At 39.3% G+C, this 14,468-nt stretch overlaps 1 protein-coding gene across 2 annotated transcripts in view; it reads left to right on the top strand.

The window, feature by feature from the left end:
• The window catches only part of phf2 (PHD finger protein 2), a 49,156-nt gene extending 35,898 nt beyond the window's left edge, over positions 1-13,258 (top strand). Inside the window, exons 17-22 of one of the 2 annotated variants that reach the window (XM_030421016.1) lie at positions 5,038-5,204; positions 6,862-7,157; positions 7,971-8,066; positions 8,162-8,271; positions 8,372-8,687; positions 10,700-13,258. In XM_030421016.1, coding sequence (XP_030276876.1) covers positions 5,038-5,204; positions 6,862-7,157; positions 7,971-8,066; positions 8,162-8,271; positions 8,372-8,687; positions 10,700-10,788 — 1,074 coding nt within the window. In that variant the 3' untranslated portion in view covers positions 10,789-13,258. Of the gene's footprint in view, positions 1-5,037; positions 5,205-6,840; positions 7,158-7,970; positions 8,067-8,161; positions 8,272-8,371; positions 8,688-10,699 lie in introns of both variants that reach the window. The other variant, XM_030421015.1, reaches the window with a different exon arrangement.
• Positions 13,259-14,468: the final 1,210 nt, after the last annotated feature.

Raw genomic sequence — 14,468 nt, 5'->3', positions numbered from 1 at the left:
GGGCTTGTTAAGGAGAGCCTACAGGCTAGGATGGTGGAACAGCTAATGAGCCCAGAGACACTTCAGCTGTGATAGCAACCCTGGAGGCATGTTCGCAGCTCACAGTCTGCTGCGTCGGCTCCACTGCTGGTTGTTGATTTTAAACAACCATCTGAACAACCGCAAGAAGAACACAAGCACAACTCATTTACACCAGTTGCCTGGTGCGCCTCTGAACATAGTTAGGATGGTAGATAGCCAATTCTTGTCTCTTTTGTAGTCTGCCTAAAGAGTAAATTCATTGTGGCCCACTGTCTCTGATTGTACTGTACAATAGACTGCCAGGTCGCCCAGGGGGGTGTGGACACAGGAGAACAGCCAAGAACAGGCACTCAGATGTGGATTTCCATCCCACTGATCTCCTTCCCTCTTGTCCAATGGACTACCAGGGCCACAAAAATCTCTCAGCGTAACTGACCTGTTATTATTTCCTAACTCTATGTTCGGTGGCTTTCTGGTGTTAGTGGGCTGTGCTTGTGCTTTCTCGTGGTTGTTTAAAACAAGCAGCCAGCTGATGTAGCGGACTGTGAAGTTGCCCCGGTAAACATACATACACTGTTCCAGGGCACGTTGGGTGAACAGGCAGAATGGTGGAGCAACTGCAGGGCAGCCTGAGTGCATAGACACTTTGACAAGGAGATCTTGAGGATGAGTGTTCCTGACAGGGGCAGCAGAAGACTGGGAGAAGCTGTGAGAACATGAGTGGGATCCAGAATGATGCTGACATTATCTATTGTAGCTAACATTAGCTGTAATAGCTCATAGATGGCTGACATTAGCCATTTATTCCAGAAGCATTCTGGCAGACAGGAAAAACAAGTTAAAATTTGTTTTAAGTGATAAAACAAGAGTAGATACTTGCTGTTGGGAGTTGCATAGGTCATGAGTGACATTTCCTCTTTAGTATGCAGATATTCAAATCATACTCTCCTTGCCCCTCCTATCAGACCGATCCTCTCAACACCAATACAGTGAATAAAGTTGACACTAAAACAGTGATACAGAAACAATTCTGTTACTGAAAAATGGCAGACAATGAAGGAAACTTATGCCAGATGCTGTTGTGTTAACTGATTAGAAGTCACTGGAAACCATTTCATCACTTAGTATTGCAGTTAACTTCAGGCAGGCAACTGCTCCGTGGATTCTGATCCTCTGGGATTTATCGCGTGTCTCTAGTTTGGTGGTCATTTTATTAAATGCAAGAGAGTTTTAAATTAAAAAGTTAAACGTACAAGGCTGTATAACAGGTCCGTATTATACACAGGAGTTACATGTTACATGTGAACGAAAAACAGTGTCTGACTGCAGCAACTATTGTGTTGCTGTAGTTACTGTCTTGAAAAGAAATCTCAGCAATGGTCAGCCCTCCCGTCCGAGACTTCAATGAACTTTCCCCCACAAAAAACAGCGTCCCTCCCTGCGAGTGAGAGAGTCAGACAGTGTCCACTGCTGGCAATTATGTAATTTTGTAATTTAGAGCCAAGAACGTAACTTCACTTTCCAGGATGCATGTTGGGTCAGGATCTAGATCACAACTCATTGTAACTACATTCATATAATTATAAACAGTCAACGGGCACATTTTAGTTTTTAGCTTAGATTAACAGGGAGACCGGGATAAAAATGTTTTAAAAAATCACACAGATGTCAATGTCACGATGTGTCCCGTCACGCCTCTTTTTGGATCTGTAGTGCCGGCTTGCTGTATGAATTGACACACGGTGGGGCTTTACACCGGAGCTGCTTGGTTCTGTGTGAACAAATGAATGTGGAGATAATGCAAAGTCTCTGTGTGAAATAGGGGTGTGCCAAAATATAGATACTACGATATATCGCGATATTTCGTCTTGAGGTACGTTATCGATACACTGGTGCCAAATATCGATATTTAAAAATATATATATATATTTTTTTTTTTTTTTTTTTGGCCCACCACCACCACCCCTCTTCGGAGGACAGCTTTATCTTTATTCAAACATAGGTATACAACCAAATCAAATTTAAAAAATGGTTTAAGTAGCTCTGAAACCCACACATATAGATATTTAATGATAGCTGTAGTCAGTGTGTGTGTTAAGAAGAGACACTGTGCAATATACTCTTTGTTTACTTGGCTGTCATTCATGTGAAATTGATTGACAATGTTTTGTAATTCCTGTGAAATGGATTCAGTGCAGTCAATAAATTCTGAATTTCTTCAGTGACACAGATGTCGTGATGTATCGTGGATGAAATTTCTTGCAATATATCGATTATCACAGAATCGCTGTATCATGATATTATCGTTATCGTGAGCAAAATATCGTGATAGTATCGTATCGCGAGGTACCTGGTGATACCCAGCCCTAGTGTGAAAAGGGCTACAGATTGCGATGCAGAGAATTGGCACATTATTCCTGCACCGAATGAAGGATTGTTTTCACCCAAAAGGGGGTGGGGACGTGAAGCAAGTGCCCGTATGGATTGATCTCATCTATGCTCTGGGGCACTGAGCTGTCACTTAAACAACCATTAGCCAGTGGGGACACATGCCTGAAAAACCCCATCCACATAAACGGTTTGTGCCAGAATGTCAAGCGAAGCAGAAAGCTGCTTAACTACAAAGCTGCAAATAAGAACATGGGTCTGATAATCGAGAAAGATTCACAGTCAGCAAAAGGACATGCCACCAAAAAAGTAAAATAGCAATAGTTTTACAGTTATGCAAATAATTGGTTTCAAAGTTCAACATTTTTTATTTTGAGATGACTTTTTTTTTTGCTTTGAGATTTATTTTCTCTAAAATTCTTATTTTTATATGATATTTAATATGTTTGATTTAATTCTTATTGGCATTTATCTATCTAGCCCTGCAGCCCTTTGTATCAACTTCAGATATTTTTGTCACACAATTCCTACTGTATAGACCAAAAAAGCATAGACATATCTCAGAGGTAGAACCTCTGCACATGCTCTTGGGACCCACAAGGGGCGTCTCCCCACACTCAGATCAAACAGTCTAAACGTGACACAGCTAAAAACGGATATACACCAAGAATCTGTGGCTGGGAATCGATTTGGAACCTGGCTGGTGGCCAAAAGTCCTTTTGTTGATAGGGGAAAATCGAGGTGGCTGCAATTCTAAAACTAGCCTTGTTGCAGACCCATGAAACATATTTCTGATGTATTCAGGGGTTTATTTGGTCTGCTGTTGTGCTCACTGACAAACAATTTCCATGGTTGGAATACCAAGTGACCAATTAAACATTTGGATTAAAAACTGAGATATCATCTTACTACAGTACATTGCTAGCCAAACATAATAAAAAATAGCAACAGGAAAATGGCTACAAAGTGTTTAATGGTACTGATTAGAGGTGGGGAAAAAAAATCGATTTTGCAATATATTGTTGTGCTCTCTGTCGCAATAAATAATCGATACACTTACGGCAAATATCGATAGTTTATTACAACACACATTATGGATTTACCCCGTCGTCACCGTCAGTATTTAATCTCTCCTGTCCTGTTTGTGGGGGCGCTAATCCCGTAAATGAGGGTAAAGTAGGCGTAAGCAGCGGCCGGTGAAGAAGACGAGTTAACAACAGAAGAAGAACAGATGCAAGAATGGCGGAAAATACGAACAAACGAAAAACAAATCAAAGACCCACCCGCAAGTTTCCACTCTAAAGTGTGAACCCACTTTGGCTTTTACGAGACAGATGACGGGAGAACACTGGTGCGGTCGTTATCGCCGTCAGCGGGGGGGAGCGTTCGTCCATCCGTCCCCCGGCTCCTCGCCGTCAGCCGGGGGACCGACGGACGAACGGACGCTCGTCACCGTCAGCGGGGGGGCGCTTTTTTTTAACGAGAAGACCGCGGCAGCCCACCAACACCCGCTGTAAAGCAGCTAACATTGAAAATGAGTACAACGGCGCAGCGCCGCTTTTCCACCGTCTGGAGAGAACCCTGAGCTGCCTGGACACATTAAAGTGCATGAACATTAATAACATGTCTTATGTAAACCAGGACAGTGCTTTCTGATACTGAAAAGTCAGTAGCAACTTGTTTTATGTAAACTTGGGCCCGTTTTAGTTTAACAATAGCTAAACAAGATAAGAATAACATAACAATTAAATGAAATATTGGGCACATTTCAGTATGCAACCAATTATGTGCAGAGTTATGTTCACCCATCCAGTGCCTGGGAAGTGGGAACATAAAAGTGCTTTGGGTCAACCTGGACATATCAAGGCATATTAAATGTATAGAAAATAAAATAAAATAAATGCAATGGATGCATAAGACGTTTTTCTTTTTCAGACACGTATCATGATATATTGTTGATGAAATTTCTTGCAATATATCGAATATTGCAGATATCGTGTATCGTGATATTATCATTATCGTGGGCCAAATATCGTCACAGTATCGAATCGTGAGTTACCCGTATCGTCCCACCCCTAGTACTGATGCACGAGTACAAGTTGTTGACTTCAGGAAACATAGCTCCTATTGGGTCATTCTGACCAAAGGCACATAATAGACAATGAACCTGCAGGAAAAGAGTCGTTAGACATTAGAATGGCACTCAGTAGAGGGTATACCGCCTGATTGTATTCAAGGGGCCCAACAGTCCCTTTTGATAGAATCAAGCCTAATCCAATACCAAACTTGATAGTCCTGTATCACTCTAAATGTTAAACCACCCGTATGTATGCATATGCATCATAGATACCAGCCACCTAAATATGCCTGATTCTTTTCATCAACATCTATGCATTACCTGAGAAAAGTTTTGAGGAAATCCATTCTGTAGTTTGTGTATTGGGTAATCCTGCTGACGAACCAACCAACAAACAGACAGACATGGGTAAAAACATAACCCCCTCGATTGGAGTTAATTAAAAGTGAAAACAAAGGAACCAAATCCAGAGAAACTGCATTCACTTTGTTGCAGCACCATATTCCTCTGTCACTGTGTGTCTCATGTCTCTTTCTCTTTCTCAACTTCAGAGTGTTGACTCATCAGATGATGAGACTCTGCATATAGACACAGAGGCCAAGCCTGAGGTCAAAAGCCGCAACTCCAAGGTGAAGAAGAAGAGTAGCACCGCTGCAGGGATTCTTGACCTGCTGCAGGCCAGCAAGCAAGTGGGTGGGATCGACTACAGCGCCAACAGGTAGACTGACCCCTAGGGGTGGTTAATCAGCCCAATTTCCCGATTCGATTTGATTCCAACTATTGAAGTCTCGATTCGATTACAAAGCGATTTTCGACTTATTAACGATTATTGATGTTCCATTTAACATCAGTCAGCTGCTGAATTATTTTACTTCTTTTTTGAGTAACACCTCACAGCACCTTCAATATTGTATAGTGTAACTGTAATATCAAAATTATTATATTTTACGTTGTTTTAAATGTAGTCTTTCACTGTTAAATGAAAGTTGCCAAGCGCAGCAGCCGGACTCATGTTAGAAGCATTGTTCATGACGAGAACCAGGTTGTGTTTCTCTATTCCCCACTCGTCTGCCATTGCTTTGAGAAACTCACACATATTTGCGCCTGTGTGGCTATCATCCCTAGCTCTCGTCTGAAGTACGTAGGGCATTAGCTTCCATTAACTGCTGACATATTGAGCTGTAACGGTCACAGATGAGACTGTAGCTCTGGATGTCCAGGCATCGCACATTATTGCTACCCTGTGAGCAGAGTTGAGGGACTCTTGCACGGAAAGCTTTGTCTCCTTGTAAAGATTTGGAATCAATTTAAGCGTGAAAAAGCTCCGGGATGGAGTAACATATCTTGGCTCCAGACTGTGGACCATGTAGCAGAAGCCAGTAAGAGGATGACTCCGGTTAGTATTACAATTAAAAATAAATACATTTATATCTATTTTTTTTTAAAATCGATCTTTGGAAATTTAATAATCGACTCATAATCGTCAATATTATAATCGCGATTAATCAATAATCAATTTTTTTCACCACCCCTACTGACCCCCCGGTGTCATTACGTTCTGTTTCTTCACTCTATTATCTTCTACACCAGTGGAAACTTTACATCTAAACACACTTGGGTTGGACTACATGATCAGCGTTACTCTCTTAATGGCTCCCAAGGAACCTTTTGTCCTTTCTGTAAATAACGTGAAACGTTATCCCAATGTGAAATAATTGGATGAAAAAGCTGAATTCTATAACTTTGTTTCAAGCTGAAAAATCAACTAGTGACTGGAGCAACAATTTACAAAGATTCTGTCAGCAGTTTGTGTTAAGTCAATGTTTGTTTCATTCCACCTTAATTGATCAAATGCTGCGGGGCCCCAGGCGTCTTCCTTTTGCCTTGTGCTGTTTGCTGTTTAGTTCAGCTCTTGATGGTCTGTTTCCACTTTCACTGAAAGCTACAAACAAGCAGAAAGAAAGAAAGAAAGAAATGCTGCAATATGTTAATTCATCTAATTGTTTTGGGGCTTTGAAGATGGAATGAAGTGAACATGGTTCGTTTGCTCGTAGCAGTGTTTGATAGTCACTTTGCTGAGCAGTTAAAAACTTAATAGGTGTGTATATATTTTCTTGCGTGCTTCTTAGGTGATCACTGGTCCTAGGAGGATATTTAGATTTGATAGTTTTACCTTCAGATTCGGTATTTAATGTTTTTTAGTCAAATGATAATGAAAGGCACAACTCGTGAACTTTACATAGACTTTAAGGTCTTTTTCAGTTATTTCTCTCAGTCTCTCATCACTCCTGCCAGCATGTCGACTGCTGTGTAATGGCTGTGTTGTTGTGTATTTTTTATTGACGTACTTACAGTCAGCCACCTGCATCTCCCAGCACACAGGAGGCCATTCAGGGCATGCTGTCCATGGCCAACCTGTCGTCTTCAGACAGCTTGCAGCAGCCGTGGAGCAACACCCAGTCCAAAAACAATAGCCAGTCGAAGACCAACTCGCACAGTATGCAGACAGGCAAGAAGGCCAGCGGAGGAGCCGGTGGCAGTGGTAACAACAACAGCAAGCGACCCACCAAGCGGCTCCCGAAGAAACCCAGGAAAAGCAGCAGTATTGAGAGTCTGGACTATGATGACGAACAGGATCACATGGACGCATGTTTCAAGGACTCAGATTATGGTAAACCTACACATTCTTCTTGTTTCCGCTTTATTTTAATTTTAAAAAAGGTGACTGGAGCTCACTGGGGACAGCCTAATGTAACAGGGTTAATTTTGAGCAGACGAATGAGAGAATAATGATCTGCAATGCCTGATTCTAACAGTTGTGGTTAAAAACAGATTGACCCCTGATGGATCAACACGTGGATCCCTAATTCTAAAGTTGCCTGGGACATTTCATTAGGAGTAGATGATAGGCTTTATGTTTATTTTTCATGCTTCCTCTCCGAAGCTGCCCTTTCGTGTTGCTCCATTTTGTGATCTTTTTTCTGCTGAAATGTTTTCCCTGTGACCTCCATCCAAACACAGCTGTTTGCCCCCTCCCAGCTTGTTAATAAGCCATTAACGCTAGTTCCGAATTGCTATTTGACATGCTTTTTGAACTTCTAATTAATGTCTACTTAGTTGTTCGTAGCACGAACATTCTCATTCGGAAATCTTCAGCCTGAAGCTTTTCTCACACATTGGCACAGTCTTCTGTAAACAGGGCATTTTTGATTGTGATCATCCAATTATCAGATATTAAAATGTCTAGATTGAAATGGCTTTGCTGTGAGCAGGCAGAGAGAAGGCGGCTCAAAACAGCTGTCTCACAGCTGTCTGGCATGCTGTCACTGGAAACTTCGACCATTTTAGATGCACGGGAAGTATAAAAAAAGTGCACTGAAGTCACATTGTAAGCTTCAATATGGGTAATAATGGCAGGTAGGGTTTAATTTTCCTACATGCATGCCATGTTAGTAATTTAATCTGTTACATCTTTTGATTTTAGTTTACCCCTCGTTGGAGTCAGAAGAGGATAATCCTGTTTTCAAATCCAGATCGAAAAAACGGAAAAGCAGCGACGACACTCCTTATAGCCCGACAGGTAATTGCTAATGGAAGTAGAGCACTTTACAGTTTTATGAAGTTAGTTTGTTTGTAAAACGTTATATTGATCATGACATTCATTGGTCATCACAGCCCGTGTAGGACCGTCAGTTCCTCGACAGGAGCGGCCAGCGAGAGACGGAGCTCGAGTGGCCTCCATAGAAACAGGGCTAGCAGCAGCTGCAGCTAAGCTTTCTCATCAGGTGTGTCATTGAATTTATTCATATTTATATATAATAATTGTAACTAATACACGTAGCTATTCCTGTAAGTATTGCTTAACAAAAAATAATGTACCAATAGGAGGAGCAGCAGAAAACCAAGAAGAAGAAGAAAAGCACCAAAAAGAAGGCAATAGTAATGGAGGAGCCCCTGAAAATCTCTCAGGACAGCAGCTCACCGGAACACAATCTGGATTCCCAAGATGGCAGCCTGACAGACCACGAGTTCAGCACTGGGACAGTGAAGTCACCGGCAGGGCCTCAACCCATGGCGCCAGGAGTTTTTCTCAGCCAGAGGCGACCATCCATGTCCTCCCCCAATAACAGCACCAACTCCACGAGCACCAACAGCAGCAGCATGGTGAAGGGGGATCGCGGGGGGTCAGCAGATGCCAAAGGTGAGCAATATTAGGCTGGTTGGACTGCATCAGTGCCATCAGTTAGCTGGAGAACTGTCAGCTCTATGTCAGCATGAAATTCTGAAGTACAGAAGTTCTCGCCAGGCTGCTGAATTGTAATGACGTTGGTGAGCCCCTGAATTGTCATCTAGTTGAAATGTATAACTTTGTTTACCACCAAATACCTGCAAAATAATGGCATCCCCATTAGCCCCAGTTTCACTTTGTGTTTAGAACTAATTAGCAAATATTAGCATGCTGATATTGGCTTTTAGCTCAAAGCACCACTATGCCTAAGTACACCCTCACAGACTATAGCATGGCTGGTTTTGTTAACTGATGGAGCATCTTTTAAATTATATTGAACATTTTAGTTGAAACGTGTGTACAGGCAAGTATACAATTAAATATATACTGTGTATATACATGGAGGATGATGTTTCAGATCACAGTTAAATATTGAATTAATATTCATTTGTGTTTAATTGGAGTAGTTTTTTCAAGGAAAGTCATATTTCCCTATAATCGATACAAAATGATTTAGAAAACCTAGAGGAATCCCAGTTACAAAGCATAGATCATAAACTGCACCTGTAATATGTCATGATTCGGTGTGGCAGCTGATGACTAAGCGAATCATTCTTGTCAGACAGTTTCGTAAATTGTAAATCTGTGTGGCATGTGTAAATGACTGGTGCCGCGGATAAATGCAGTGGAACTTCCTCACCTTGTTTTCAACGTAGTCTGAGAAAGCCTCTGATAAGGTTTTTGAACTGAACTAAGTGTGCCTGGGCCAACCAGGTTGTCTGTCTACTGTAGTTAACAACTGTTTTGGTTTAATATATGCACTTTCATAAGACAGTGAAGATCAGTTTCTCTCATCATAAATGACATGACCTAAAATGACTGACAATTCTATTAAAAAGAACATTAACGTATCTGTGAGAATGATTGACCTCGATTGGCACTTGAGATGAACTACAATACAAATTGCCATTAGATTTTTTTTTGCTTTAAGGTAGGTTTTGACCACTAGTGGTGCTATGGAGCAATGTTTTTAGTGTGTTGGTAAACGTATCTGCCAATAGAGCTACAGGAATGAGTCCTAAACCTTTCCTTGTCTTGAAGTCAATGGGTTTCTGGTAAAATGCCTGAAATAAGATCAGTGGTCAATACAAGCTTAAGAGATTTTAACATTATCAGTTATTTGTGTCGTGATTGAATTATAAAATACTTATATGTGTTAAAATAGGCAGTCGCTGACAAGATGCTAAATGAGACTACAGAGGTTAAACGTCATCACACAAAATACAGAGGCTCATTTACTCGCTATGCATCTTTATTTCAAACAATTCCAACCTCAACTTGAAGATAAATCGATGTATACTTATGTGTGTATAGAATAGTGTCATAGGAGGCTTTGGTGACATTGAAGTCATGTGACCTCAGTTTGTTTACAGCCTGACTTTAGCTTTCTACTTCTGGCAATTTCAATTTATGCTTCAAAAGATTATAAACATGAAGATGATCTAACTGAACAAAACATGTAAATATCATAAACTTGTGTTATCCACAGAGTTATTTTCTGAGAAAAAAACTAATGCGAGGGTACCAGAGCAACAGCCAACAAAAACATCCCTGAAGCGTTCTATGGTTTGACATTATTCCACTTATCAACAGGTGGTGGCAATAATGGACCAGTGCTCCTGCGTGAAGGCAGGAAGAAGAAGACTTCTAGCTAGCAAATAGAATGCACTGATGTGTTTTTTTTGTTGGCTAAACTGGAAGTTAGCATCACCCTTTGTGGATGGATTTTTCAATTAGATTTTGGGTTATTGAAAAAAATAAGTCCCTTTAAAAACCCATGTTTATGAAACTCCATGCAGGCAGGTATTTGTATAAAAAAAATTCTTAAGGGAGTACAGAGTTTATATATGAAAACTATTCAAAGTTTTTACTGCAGTAGGATACTAATACTCTCTATGTTCTGTCTTTTCTTGTTCTTTTCACAGCAAAGCGGCTAAAGAAAGGCATGGCAACAGCCAAACAGAGACTTGGAAAGATTTTAAAGATCCATCGAAATGGAAAGCTCCTCCTGTAGCATGCAGCGGACTGCTGTCGGACTGGGAATTCTTGAGCTGGGTCCCATCCCAACCTCACCCCCTGTTCACTAATTAAAGCCAACAATGGAAAAAAAAGAAAATCATGCATTTTTCAATTTCTAAGAAGAACATCACTCAAATAGGTTTTTGCCTCTACTCATACTTTATAACTTTCAGATATTAAAGTGTACAGAACCTACTATAAATATTTTTTAAGAGAACATGTCTCATTTTACTACAGCTGTCAGTCTATCAGGGGTTGCTAAAACATAAAGTGGAAGTACATTGCAGTCATTCCAAGATTTTTGAAAGTATCCCTTGCATGTATTCAGTTGCATGTGTGCTTGGGTCAGGGTTTGGGGATTTTACTCATTAATTCCTACTATATGGATGCAGCTTATCATTGCCACACTGATGATCGGTGGGTTGAAATGGAATCCTTTTTTTTCTTTCCCAGCGGAGATACTGCTAGTCTTGATTTAGGTCAGCTCGAGCATTTATCTCTCTCTGTTAACACTTACTTTTGCAGAGCACTATCAGCCATGATATTTATTTATTTGTGTGGAGTCATAGATAGGAAACTTCATGGAACAATTTTAAAGCACAAAGTGTATCAAACAGCAGCAGTGTCAGGATGTTTGTAGGCTAACATAGGAATAGCGGAGGCCTGCTGAACAGGATTTGGTGTGCATAGGATTTCTGACACTACGTGGGACCTGTCGCCCATGATAAGCCTCATCCATGTCAGGTCTGCAGTTACATGGGGATACTTTCTCTCTTCTCTTGCTTTCACAGGCAGCACCAACAACTCATCTCTGCATTTTTACAGCTTCACACAGTATATAGAATGTAGCTTGTACATAGCCTTTTAAATTCCTACTTTTTGTATCCTTTCCCCTTAAGGCTTAATTCTACATTTTTACCGGTTTTGCTAATTATGAATAAATGAATACAAATATATATATGGATATACAGTATAGTCCTAATTTTTGAACCTTTATTTTGTTTTGTTTTTAATAGCAGAGATTCATTTTTAACTTGATTTGTTGTGGTCAATTTAAAGGTGTTGCCTGGAAAACAACTGAAGAAATAAAACATTTTATTGTCATATGGCCTTACATACACAAAGCTAGTTGTATTGTGATTCTGTTTGAACAAGAGACGAAGCTTTGAGGAAAAAATTCTATAAAAAGAGCAAAAAAAAAAAAAAAGACTTAAAGTTTCTATGACCAGCCTCTTGTTCGAGTTCTAGTATCCTGAAGGGTTTCAGAATTATTTTACTAGCACCTTGTGAAGTGTTTATGTGTCAGTGATGTAATTTATTAATGTTTGTAGCTTTTTTATACTTGTACAATTCTTAAAGAGTTTTTTGGTTTTTGAATAATTGTGAAATTACCCTAAGCAGACAATATTTGTTTCTACCTTGTTTTGTTTTTTCTGGATGTGTGTGTGTTTGGAGGGCATGACGGACATTTTACACATTAGAATTTTCAATAGCATTTTTTATCTCCATCCTGTCTTCACTCAATATCAGTATCATCATGGTCAACATTTCCAGCGTGACATTTTATTATTATGATTATTATTGTTAATATTAAAGCTGTCCGCAGCGGCGTTCACGCCTCCATCACATAGTTATACTTTGGTCAGAACGTTTTGAAAACCGTTTAATGTACTTTACTCCATAGCGACCATGTTTTAGTCACCATTTGTCCACTTCTCAGATAGAGTATGACATGCGCTCCGATCAAAGTCAGTGGGACATATTTTCAGGTTTTTATTTGTACAATATATGTGTTGCTTTGTTGTGGTTTATTTTTGTATGTCCGACCTATTAAATGCATCCACTGTGCCAGGACAGTGAATGATACCTGTTGTAGCTGTCTTCCCTTACTGTTATTTACAGTACTAGTAAGTATTTACAATCCTTTTTGACCTGAATCTATATTTTTCTGTATTTAGATAATTCTGTTTGAGATCATGGCTCACTTTTTTAAAGACAACGGCAAATCCCGAGGAACAAACATATTATTGTTGAATGATATGATTGTCAGCCTTGTTTACTTTTGCAATACAGTTACTGTGGAAAACCTACTTTGTAATGTGTGCCTCTCCCACTTTGCAATGTGACGGATTCTGTGGTGACGACTAAACATGTTTTTCATGCTTCACATTGTCATGCCTTGTAGTTGCATCAAGTCCAGTTTCAGACTGATCACAAACTGATCTGGCTCAGTTTTTTTTTTTTTTTTTTTACAACAAATCAGCCTGAGCTCTCTTTAGGGTCTCGTCTCACAGAGCTTTAGCAACTGCTTCAGCCAAGTCATTAATTAAGACCAAGCCAAAGTCAACACCATTAAAAATGTATTAATGTAAAGTGCATAAGTACTTAAGGATGTCTTTTCACCATCCTGAGCAGGTGATGCAAAGTTTAGATACAAAATAAATTCATACAGAATCGGCTCAAAATGATTCCTCCTGTTGACTCATCCTGTCTCACACAGTGACTTTGTTCTTAAATCTGTTTCACAGGCGGTATTATTAACAAAGTCTTAAGCAACGGCAAGTCTATACCACTAGATGGAGTCAAAAAAGATATAAATGTAACAAAAAGTCAACTGAATGCAATAATGTTCAAGCCGACTGCAAATGCAGGATATAGCTGTTGTGTTTTTGTATGATCTGCATATGTAGATGATTTTCCTTTAAAGGTTGAAAAGTCAATATGCTTTTCATACATATTATAATTCTGTCTCTAGTGTCTTTGTTAATCTCAATTACATCCAGATTTGATCAGAATACTTGCAACAAAGAAAATTAAAACTTGTTTTTTAAGAGGGGATGTGAACATCAATGTGGAGATTATAAGAATGTATTATTATATTAATATTAATAATATTCTACATTATTTATTATAAGAATTTAATTCTAATATAAGAATTAGTTTCAAAATGTGTGTTTCCAATATAAATAAGTCAATTAACCCTTACTTGTATAACTAAAGACTGATTACATAAATAGGGATTTATGTGAAGCCTTCATACATTATGCCACGTGCTTCCTGTTATTTTAATCCTGGCCTAATAACACATCTGGACACAATTGATTTCACAAAAGTAAAATGCGTGCAGATCTTCCTGGGAATCTGCATCTCCTCACATTGATGTTTTAATTAATTTCTCAATCAGATCTCTCTCTTTTAATGTGTGTGTGTGTGAGTTGTGGGGGTGCAGTGAAGCCGCGTAGCTGTTGAAAGTTGTTGTCCACACTGGTTAGCATCAAAGTGAGTTGTTATTGTTAGCTAATTGTTAACACAAGAACGCAAAGTGCTCTGACATCAGCAAATGAAACAATCACATAGTTTTTCCTCTTAGGATCATTTTCACACACTTGACATAAAACAAAGTGGGACAAAACCAGCGCACAGTGACTTACAGTCATTTACTGTGAGACCGTTTTCAGTAGAATTATAGATACAAAATCTTGAACTCAAAAGAAGGTAAACTACAGCCAAGCATGGGTCAAAAATAACTATGAAATATAATAATAATAATAATAACAATAACAATAATAATAACTTTTGTGTTCAAAATGAGTAATAACATCCATTACTTTATGTATATGTAATTTCCTAATGTAAGCAATGACTAGGATTATTTGGACAAAGTGAGTCAGTGTA

The sequence above is a fragment of the Sparus aurata genome, chromosome 6 (genome assembly GCF_900880675.1).
Source record: "Sparus aurata chromosome 6, fSpaAur1.1, whole genome shotgun sequence".
NCBI lineage: Eukaryota > Metazoa > Chordata > Actinopteri > Spariformes > Sparidae > Sparus > Sparus aurata.
This window is presented reverse-complemented; position numbering and strand designations above follow the sequence as displayed.